Source organism: Apium graveolens, chromosome 5, assembly GCF_009905375.1.
Source record: "Apium graveolens cultivar Ventura chromosome 5, ASM990537v1, whole genome shotgun sequence".
Lineage (NCBI taxonomy): Eukaryota > Viridiplantae > Streptophyta > Magnoliopsida > Apiales > Apiaceae > Apium > Apium graveolens.
In genome coordinates this window covers 247,206,664-247,217,944 of record NC_133651.1, presented here as the reverse complement: position 1 = coordinate 247,217,944, position 11,281 = coordinate 247,206,664, and the positions used below count along the sequence as shown (strand labels likewise).

At 36.1% G+C, this 11,281-nt stretch overlaps 1 protein-coding gene across 1 annotated transcript; it reads left to right on the top strand.

Annotated features, from left to right (window-relative positions):
* Nucleotides 1-696: 696 nt before the first annotated feature.
* On the top strand, nt 697-1,172 carry LOC141661686 (small polypeptide DEVIL 4-like). The gene has a single exon (XM_074468692.1). It carries the CDS (start codon nt 812-814, stop codon nt 962-964), a length of 153 nt encoding a protein of 50 aa, XP_074324793.1. The 5' UTR covers nt 697-811; the 3' UTR covers nt 965-1,172.
* The last annotated feature ends 10,109 nt before the right edge of the window (nt 1,173-11,281 follow it).

Below are 11,281 nucleotides of genomic sequence, written 5' to 3'. Positions count from 1 at the left end.
TATGCTACACGTGTATAGTAAAGTTTTTGATGGAATATACCGTGCACATCATTTTACGTACTGCAGAATAACATTTCATAATATATTGTTAATAATCGTTTGTCATGAACCATTTCTGTATATATATATATATATATATATATCATGTAATCATTTTTATGTCTTGCAAGCATATAATTGTTGTGGCCAAATGCATCTGATAATAACCATGACAACATGACATGTCTCAGTAGTTTGTTGATACTTGATACTAATGCAACTCTCTAGTTTAAAAACAAGACGGTTTCCATTTTTAACATGCGTCGTTTTTTCAAAAGCGACTAGTATTTGAGGAGTGTGGAAGTATTTACCTTGTGTACTTTTAAATGTTCCAACTAGGACTACTATGGCTTCTGCTGTACCAAATTGAGTATGATTTTATGATTTTTGACTATTGTGGTGGATGATCTCTTGCATACAATAATTAGAAAGTGAATGACAAGAGCAAACAGTAGAATATGCATCCACAGATGTGTATGAATAAATGAAGGGGGGTTGTGTGTATTTGTCATGGAATCACAAGTGGGAAAGTAGGACCCATAAGGTACTGTCTGGTGAGCTAAGGGAGCACTGCACATCCTTTGATGCCCACATAGTTGGCACTTTAATAGACCAATATAAAGCCAGGACCACTTCATTCACCATCCTATAAGAACCCCCCCTTGTTCACTTAATTAATCCCTCCCAATTCAATATCATCAACTTCTTCTCATTTCAACTAAGAATCCCAACTCTCTTCTCTTACAAAACACATAAACAAAGATCAAGAAAAATGAAGATGATGAGCAGCAGTGGCACCAGTAGCATTAGAGGATCCAAGAGAAGGATAGCAAGCAAAGGACTTGGTGGAGTGTTGAGACAACAAAGAGCTAGACTTTACATCATTAGAAGATGTGTAGTCATGCTCCTTTGCTGGCATGAATGAACACTAGATAGTCCTTCTCTTCTAATAATTAGTATCTTATTTTTCAATCTTCTTCAAGTGTAAATAGTAGTGATTAGTTAGGTTGATGATCATGAGGGCTTGTTGAGGATGGTACCATACATCCTTTGAGAGTTCCCAATTTTGTGTACCAATTAGCCTAATGGGCTTATATATTGGAGAGTTTCTAATGAAATTATATTCAAATTTACTCTCAACTTAAATTGCACACATTGCAGTACAAATCCACAATATCTTGATATATATATGCAAAATACCTGGTACTCTGATTTTCTGCTTTTGTATCTTAGTGTCCAATTTTAGCATTGTAACATGTAGAATTGATTTTTATGGTCCTGCCAACGGAATTTGGAGTTATACATGGCAATCATGTACTATTTCCGGCTCTTAATTATTAGATAGCTTATACATGATCATCACAAGTACTTCGAGATTTGGTGAAGAACATATAGTATAAATTAGTTCAGTTCACAAGAGTTCTTGACTTCATCGAACTGAAATTATGAATTAACGGATTTGATCAAATGGTTAGTACAAAGGTACTCATAGTACGTTTTTGTTCGACTCCTAAAAACTAACAAAGAGGTCTAAAGTTTCGAGTTTCAGATATGAGTGTGTTCTTCCAAGAAAATGTATTTGACTTTCATCTCTTATTAATTTCATATGTATGTTCACTTAACATTATGCATATTTAAATGTATAAACAAAACTAATGGTAAATGTTGCATGATAAAGCTTACTTGGCTATTTTGTTATAGACTTATGATTAGTGAAGTTGCCCTCATTTACATTTACATGGCGATGTAGACCTTTTTTGTCATCAAGATATCTTATCTCCTCCCTTTTACTAATATTCATACTATGACTTCCGTTGACGGAGGAATTTGAGAGCAACAAAACTTGAGGTTCGTAGCCAGAAATAAGATCTGTGATGGCGGTTCTTCGTCGGAAACGTGAACAGTAACCGATGGATTCGATGAACAGTATTCGTCGGAAAAGATGAACAGTGTTTGGTGGTGATAATTATTGGGGCTGAGATTGCTTAGGGTTAGTGGTGGCTCAAGGATAACCCTCCGCTACTAGCTGTTTCTCTCGTCCGCGGACGCAGGTATAGCCGTGGTTCACCCCAAATATTGGACGCATCCTTGTTCCCTGATAAGGAGCCCCTACCAGATTGTAGGACAAGTGATCCCAAGCTTTTAGGTGCAAAGTGCAGGATACTCCGAAGTCTCCCAACGAGGACACCCTTTGACTACAGAGACAGAGCTCCCAAAGCACACACCAGATTTCACCCCACATCCCCAATGAGGATGTAACAGCCCCCAGATCCGGGGTCGGGGATCCGGGTCGTCACGGTCTTTCTTTCCACAATATCACTTCACTTAATTAATAATAACCAACCTTATGCTGTGACCCCACACTAACATACACCACAACCCGTTATAGTCTCAGAGATGAAATTCAAATAAGTACAAGTCTTTGAATCCACAATTTAAAAGTTATTACAACCCAAAACGATTACTTGATAAATTTACAGTTAATTGCCATTATCTGCCCCAAGTTATAATTATACATAATTGATTCTCCAAAAGCAGATGGTCTAATCTACAATAGATCTACCTCTACAGCTATAGCAGCTACGACATCAACGGGAAGACGCGGAACGCTTTCCACGCGCTTGCGCTGGGTCTGCTGGAGTCTGGTCATCTTTCCTAACTGTTGTTGTGTGATGAAAGAAGAAAGCAAGGGTGAGCAGCAAGCCCACCAAAATAATATGCATAATTATTTACAATATATGAGCCTACTCATAATACTTATGAAAGTCTTGGTCAAAAGAAATGACCCAAGTTGATAACTTAATGCGATGAAGTCGCAAAATATTCAGTATATATATATATACATATATACTTTTCAAAATATTGGAAGTCCTCTTCCATGCATAATATACACAAAGTCCCAGTGTATAACTGTATATAAAAAATATCGTTGCAAGGTGATCTCATATATCTAACCTTGTCTCAACGTTTTTCTGAAAATCTTTGTCATTCATAAGACAATTATTAATTAGATATAAGTTTAAAAGATGAAGTTACCAAATACTTCACTACATTTATATCATTCCCAATATTACTTGAACTACCACCGTTCAAGTTATAATCAATTTCAAAAGTTCATCCCACTGATGAGACCACAAGATAAGACTTGAATAGATTCAATCTTTGAAAGATTATTGAATGAAAAAGTTATGAGATACTTTATTTAGTCCCGATATATATATAACCACATATATATATCCCTTTAAACATTTCCTGGAACCTCTGTTATGTGAAGTATGAACAGAGTTCGAAACATCCAATGAATTTTGGAAAGGAAAAGAATTTTGGCATAAACCCGATATCTTGCTGATCAGGCAAAGATACCAATAAGTAACCTTTTCTACTAGTAGATGGACGAATTCCCCACTGGTCATCACCCTGGTCATAATTAAGACCTATGCTGGACTGCCACTCAGCCACCTATGCATTTGATGGACTCCCACTGAGCCACTTACACAATAATAGACCGTACCTCGGCCTGTCGCTTATGCCGACTCAATGAGAGGGGCTTACTTCCCGAACGTTGGGCAAGTAATCAATTCATTTACCAAATCTGCAACCTTGTTGCGAATATAAAATACACCACAGAGCCGGATTCCCCAGGTTTTGAGCGAGTATTTAAATCCCCTTAAAAGGAAGATCTTAAATATAAAAATGAGTTTTTTGGGATCCGCTCTGACTTTTAAAAATCATTTTGAAGACTCGAAAACACTTTAAAGAGTGTTTGGAGTAAGGCTGATTTAATGAAGTAAATCAGTCCCCAGAATATTTTAGAAAATGACTGAATATTATTATTTTAAATAATATTCCCATAAAGAATAATCTTTATAAAAATAATTGAAGTAGAAGTATTAACTTATACTTGAAATAAACATTAAATAACCAAAGATATACTTATATGAAAGTATTATCTTTATTTGAATAATCGAAAATAAGTTTGATTATTAACACCTTATTCTTTAATAGAATAAAGAATATACCTCAGCAAATAATCGGAGTCATAGATCCTCAAATGAATATTCAAATAATATTCAATAAATAAAATAAGCTGAGTCATAATACTTCGAATGAATATTATAAATAATATTCATTAAATAAAATAAAGGAGTCATACATCCTCAAATGAATATTCAAATAATATTCAATAAATAAAATAAAAGAGTCATAAGTCCTCGAATGAATATTCAAGATAATATTCAATAAATAATATAAAGGAGTCATAAGTCCTCGAATGAATATTCAAGATAATATTCAATAAATAATATAAAAGAGTCATAAGTCCTCGAATGAATATTCAAGATAATATTCAATAAATAATATAAAGGAGTCATAAGTCCTCGAATGAATATTCAAGATAATATTCAATAATAAAATAAAGTTATCGAATAAACCTTATTCGATTAATAGTTTTGAAAACTATAACCATATATATATATAAATATATATATATATATAAAATCTACTCGGGATCCTCGACTCCCGGTTTTAGAAAATGTTTTCACCTTTGGGTCCCTATACTAAGGGTATACGCAAATACCGCTTATCTCTAGCATAGGTATTATGCAACGAATAAGCACTTGAACCAACAGATATATAAATCAAGAATACGAAACAGGCATGCATATATATATATACCATATCAGCATGCTTCAATATATCGCAACATTTGCTAATTAACCAACATGCATCTATCGCAAGATAATGCATATACATATATTCATCACAACAACAGTATAACGGGTAGAAAACTTGCCTGAGCGACTTGGGGTGATAAAAGGCTCGGGACGAGTCTGGTAACCTATAAACAACAAGTAAGTTGGAATTAAACCAAAATCACTTGTAAATCTATACTTTAACTAACTTAGACTCTAACGCTTGATTTTGCGCTCACTGATTTGCTTAAGTCACTCGGGTACCCTCGGCTCCTTCATTTTTAATAATTTAACCTTTACGAGTTTTAAAGCGATTCCTTCGCGAGTGACTTACCAACTGCCTAAAACACTTACCATAAATGTTTCATGCATTAATTAACCCTTTTTGGTCTTTAACCTACATTTCAAAGTAAGGCGAGGGAAAAAGTTTCGTTCGTGAAACGCCGTTACTTGAAACGGTCGTTTCTCCTAAACCGTAAATCGGAATCGAACGAACTACATATCAAAACGAAGCTCGTAACATGAGCTATCTAAACATGGCAGTGGTCACAATCTAGAAGGGGGTTCTCGGGTCCTAATGTTATGCACAAAAACAGTCCAAAGAAAATCGGACATTACGACGGCTATGTTTACGCGATTTCCCAATTTTTTTACCATTCCAAATCATATCAATCCAACTACCAATCAACAAAAACTCAAGATACATATCAATGATACTGATTTCAGTCATAATAAGCTCAAGGATCTCAATCCAATCATATATTATAACATCTCCAAATTCAACTAAACTACTTAACAATTAAGCTCGAATCATGCTTATCGTTCGAATAACTACTCATCCATCCAAACCATCACCAAACTTCAACATTAAAACTTATTACTAAAGGGTGTGAAGATTTATACCTTTCTTGGAGGGTGGAAAGTTACTAGGAAGCCTTATGGAGCCTCCTACAAGCTTGATCTTTCCAAAGAAATCAAGAATGCAAAGTTAGGCTTTGAAGTTTCTAAAAGTCCGATTTAAAGAACTGTAAAAATGAGGGTCTTACCATGCTTATTTGGAAGAGACTTGTGAACAAGAGTTGTAGGCTATCTCAATACCTTTCCAAAGAGCTATAGAACACAACATTTGAGTGAGTATTGAAGGAGATATGACAATTTCAAGTTGCTGGGTTTGTTTTGGCCGAGAGCTTCTCTTCATGGGAGCAAAGTCAAATTTTTAATTTTTGTGTTATGATATTTTGCTTGGTTGATTTCCTTTTTGGCTTGGCAATTTTGATCTTTTACCATGGTAACTTTTGCATGGCCAAGAATCAACCAACAACACACTTCTTTTTGTCATGCTTATGTCACCATGCTTGTGTCACCTTTTTAACACATGTCCTTTCCTTGTGGTTTGATGATGTCATAATCCTTGGCTTCTTGTACAAGCTTGTCTCTTGGTCGCTTATTTGTTTTACGGTTCGCTTAACTTTCGTTCTCGTTCGTCGTTTGAGGGATCATATCTGGGATCTTATTACTTGGGTTCCCCTAAAGCTTTCTCAATATTTTATATTCCTTTTATGATCCTCTCTTATAATCCTTGAATTTAAATCCTTTTAATCATGTTACCTTATACTCATTTCTTTCGGTATCTGATGGATTTTCGGGAAAAATCAAAGTGTCCGGATTCGAATTTTAACGACCTTTACATACACTCATTTACTTTATGGAATACTAATACGATCTTAGAATTTCCATAAAAGTACTCCTATATAGTGTGGTCTGAAAAGTTTTCTCGTTCAGCAAAAACACTATTCATAAGGGTTTCAAAATTTCTCAAAAATTGGGGTTATTACAGTCTCCCCTCCTTAAAAGGATTCCGTCCCGGAATCAGATAGAAAATAAATGGGGATACTTTCTTAGCATTACACTTTCTAACTCTCGAGTCAATTTTCCACATTGTGGTTCTACCACCAAACTCTGCCTAGTTTGATAATCCTTCTCCTAAGCACTTGTTCCTTTTCATTCTATAACCCTTCCTGGTTGCTCCATATAGGTTACGTCGGGTTGCATATCTATGCGCTCATATGCCTCTATTTGACTGGCATCCGAATTACACTTCCTTATCATTGATACGTGGAACACGTTATGAACTTGCTACATGTTCGGGGTTAGGGCTAGCTCATATGCTAACTTCCCAAACGTCTTAATATATCCAAGGGTCCAACAAATTGTAGAATTAGCTTTCCTTTCTTTCCGAACCTCATCAATCCTTTCCAAGGGATACCTATAACATTACTAGGTCCCCTATTTCATACTCTTTGTCCTTTCGTGTCAAATCGACATACTTCTTATGTCCTTCCTGGCTACTACCAGTCGTCCTCTGATTAGATCTATTATATCCCTGGTCCTTTGGACTACTGCGGGTCCGAGCATCTTACGCTCTACAACTTCATCCTAACATAAGGGAGATCGACATTATCTTCCCTCAAGAATCTCATAAGGCGACATCTCGATAATGACATATGATCTATTATCGTAAGATAACTCAATCCGAATTAAGTGATCATTCTAAATTCTTTCAAGTCTATTGCACAGACTCTCATTATAGCTTTTAGCATTAGAACTTTTGCTTCTCAATACTCATTCTTTTCCAGTTCGTAATCGCTATCACCTTCCGTTCCTAATATTATACTGGTTATACTTTTGCTCGTTAGCGTTCTATAACCTTTTAATAACCATGCCAACCTTAGTATCACGAATGTGTTCCCATTCCGCATACTACCACCACTTTATTACTCCTTTTTCAGTTGTTTCTATTTTCCAAAATTTGATCAATCATATAGAAGTAAAGGAATTCGTTGAGAGATCACTATGATCATGAACACTTGTTATATCGCATAGTTAGTACAGAAGGTGGCCAGCCTTTAGTACTTGACAAGCAATTAAACAACATGTGGTATCCTACTAGGCTTCTATCACAAAGATAGATAGTCATTCGGCAATACCTCCCCTTCTGGAAGGGTTGTTCTTCTCAGCTTACATGAAATGAAAAGAAGAGAAAAGAACGAACTGAAGAGAATTGTATATATGAAAAAAATATACTGCCACAAAATATCTGGCTTGGAACCTACCTCTGAACTATAGAGGTTTGTCATAGGAGAACAAAACATATACGTATATAAATCAACATTAAGCATTATAGCCTCGTATTTCCCATGCCTAAATATTTTCGCTATCCCGTCCATCATTCTATGGACCCACACTTTTCCTCGAGCTTATACACAATTACCTTTGAAACTCCCTCGACATCGAAAATCGAATCTGGGATCTCATTCTAGACATCATCGTTACTTGAATTCTATGCTTGCACCGCAACCTTCCTCGTATAATAATACGACTCTCTATTGATAAGAAAGAATAATTATTCACTAGGTAGATACTCTACTTAATTAGTCTATCAATGATAACTTATACACTACAACGACCCGATTAGTGGTACTCAATCTCAACACCCATTCCAATACAACTCTCACGGTTGTAATCAGCTCATTACTCGCAGAATCATTGCTGCCTTACTATGGTCCACCACTGACCCACTGTAGTCATTCATTTTCCATGAAGTCTTAATAGCTAACCATACGGAGTCTATCCATGTCGTAACAAATCCTTCTAAGGAGGTAACATAATCACCATTCCTGATTCATGAAGAACACTCCTGATCCTGACATACATACATGACATGAAGCATATAAAATTTCAGAAGAGTTTCAATCAAAGCACCGATAGCAGGTTAATACCATTCTTAATCATATGCCTTCAATAGAAGACTTAACTCAAAGGTTTGTTTGGTCCTTTTTGAAACATGGTCCTGGCTTATCTCAAGATAGGACCTTCTAAGATAGATAGCCCGTTCATGGCGATTACACAATTTAAACCTTTACCAACTACTATTACGGTTGGGTATTGCACAGTCATCAGAAGGAATGTCAATCTTCCAAACCATAATACAACCTTCATAGCTTTAACCATCATCACTGTATTCCTTTGGCACAAGCGCCTATAATTATCCTTTTACCGTTAAAGTGTCGGCCACCTCTTTGGCCTTTCCTGATAGTAATAATTCCTTATAATCAATGTCTTTTAACCACCTTCAACTAAATTTTCTACCTCATTTCAATCACAGCTTATGTGAAGATGTTTTCCTTAAAATCTGATGAGTTAAAAAAAAATTTCCATTTTTCCATAAGTTATCCCCTCAGTCTTTAGAGGTTAATCACTGTCATGACTGACTCTCAATCATAATTAGAACATCTTTTATCTTAAGTCCTAATTGCCCTGAACAATTTCGACCATTACTGGTTCGATCCATACTTTCTCGTGGTTTAACACGTGCCCCATTTGGCATCATTATAATTACGTCATTTTTCTTTATCAACATTTCTATTCTTGAGAATTTTGAATATTACCTTTCTCCTTGTAAAACCTCTAAGGTTATCCTTGATTCGTTCCTCCTGTATTCCCTAGATACAGGGCATATCAACATACCCTTTACTAATACTAGAACCATTATCTATATGTTTCTGAAAAATTTTCTCCACTGATACTTAAAGGTTGTTGTTACCTTAATCCTTTCCAAATCATACTGTCAAAACTCATACTGTCCCTATTAAGGGTGAAATGCCAACCTTTATGCATTCCCCTAGGATTCATTTTAAGTTACCGATGCTCTATCCTTAATTCCACCTTTAAAAAAAGTACAAGCATCCTTCCATGGATAAATAAAGTCATATATCCCTGATAAGGGTATCTTATTCAATCATTCCCACCTCGATAGTCTATACCGAATTTCACAATAGCATCCTTATTCAATATTGAGGTCAATCCATATGGCCTCCAAAAGATAACAATGGTCATCCGCTTTTCTTTCCTGATTTGGTAATGATAACATGGATGTTCTGGAAGATATTGGTCATGTTCAACGTGAACTTCTTCTTAATAATTCCTTATTTACTTTTGTTGTTTATCTCAACAGTCACCTCAATGTTGGGATATCTTTCATATCTGGCGTCTCCCTTTCTGGGTATCATGCCACCGGTCTTACACTTCACCTTCTTGAAGGTCACTTCCTTCATCCAATTTTCTTAATTTCTTACTTTCTTATCCCCTTAGTCTATCCGCGTCTCATTATTTATCCTTCGAATTATCTCAAGGTTTCCTCGAATCCTCCCAACTTAAAGGGGGATAAAATATACATAACTCTTATGCCTTCAACCATCAATTTTAACTCATGGTGAATCACCGTCATACCAATGATTACATACTTTCTTATTTCTATTGCTACGAGTCTTTAGGGTTTCCTCATACCCGACTCCCTTATCATTCCTCAAACTCTCTTGCCTTTATATTCCTTTCTCTTATCGTTATTTCATGAACCAACACAACATAAGCATTGATTTCGACATCCCGTCATTCTGGATTCATGCCCTTAGAACGAATCTTGACAACTTTTACAACTTAAATTCATAATTCATCATACTCGTCTGCCTTTGTTCTGGCTCTAAAGCTTTTACACTATTCCATAACCTTGGGAATTACGATCCCGAAAACAATTGGCTGAACTTTAATCAGTTTATTATAATCTCTTGCTCCGTGCCTTCCTTGGCCTTTCACCAGCGGGTGGTCTCTCTCTTGGGAGGGTAAGTGACAAAACAGTCTTTTGTGGTTCGTCAATCATTTAGAATCTCAAATGATTCATCTATTTCCTTTAGCCAGGCTCTTGCCTCGACTGGGTCAGTTTGTTCCTTGGAACTCTGAGAGCTTAGCGATTTAAAGGTCCTGAAAGAATTTCCCACCGCACTGTCTCCTCAGGGTGGTGGTTGGAGATAATAGTCTAAGTTCTCTTTAGACAGGTCCATGAATTGCCGTATAGGAGTACCGTCTCGGGTCTCCTTTCCTTACTCGACTTTCTGTTTCCTTATTATGAAATGTTTCATCCTACTCCCCATAATTGGGGTCATCTTTTAATTTAAAATCCTCATTTTCCACTCCATTATGTCATGGGTTCCTTCTATCTTGATGGCGACCTCCCTGACTATCACGTTCAGGGTTTACTCTAAATCTTATTCCTCAAACTATGGCTCTCATCTAAGTTCTCATCTTTAAGCTCTTGAACATTTGGAACCCAAATTCTGTAGGAATACCTCATTATTCCCTTCTCATCTTTCTCGGTATTAACCTCTTATCTATTTGTTGGCTCTCTGCCTTCATTCATAACTTTTCTGGCACAATATGATCTTTTCCAATAATTCGGGCTGTATTGCTATCTCAACAGCTTTTCGGTACCGGCTCCGGTTACCTTCACTACTATTTCCATTTTCTCAAAATCTCTTATAAACTCTCCAAAAGACATTATCATCTTGAGTCTCTCCTTTTTACTAAGGGCATCAGCCACCATATTGGCTTTCCCCGAATGATAAAGAATCTCCCAATCATAATTCTTGATTAGCTCTAACCGCCTCCTCTGGCGTATGTTGAGCTCTTTCTACGTAAGAATGTACTAGAGCACTTAT

What these genes read in the sequence shown, in the direction of transcription:
- LOC141661686 (XM_074468692.1), top strand. Translation starts at nt 812, where the DNA reads ATGAAGATGATGAGCAGCAGTGGCACCAGTAGCATTAGAGGATCCAAG.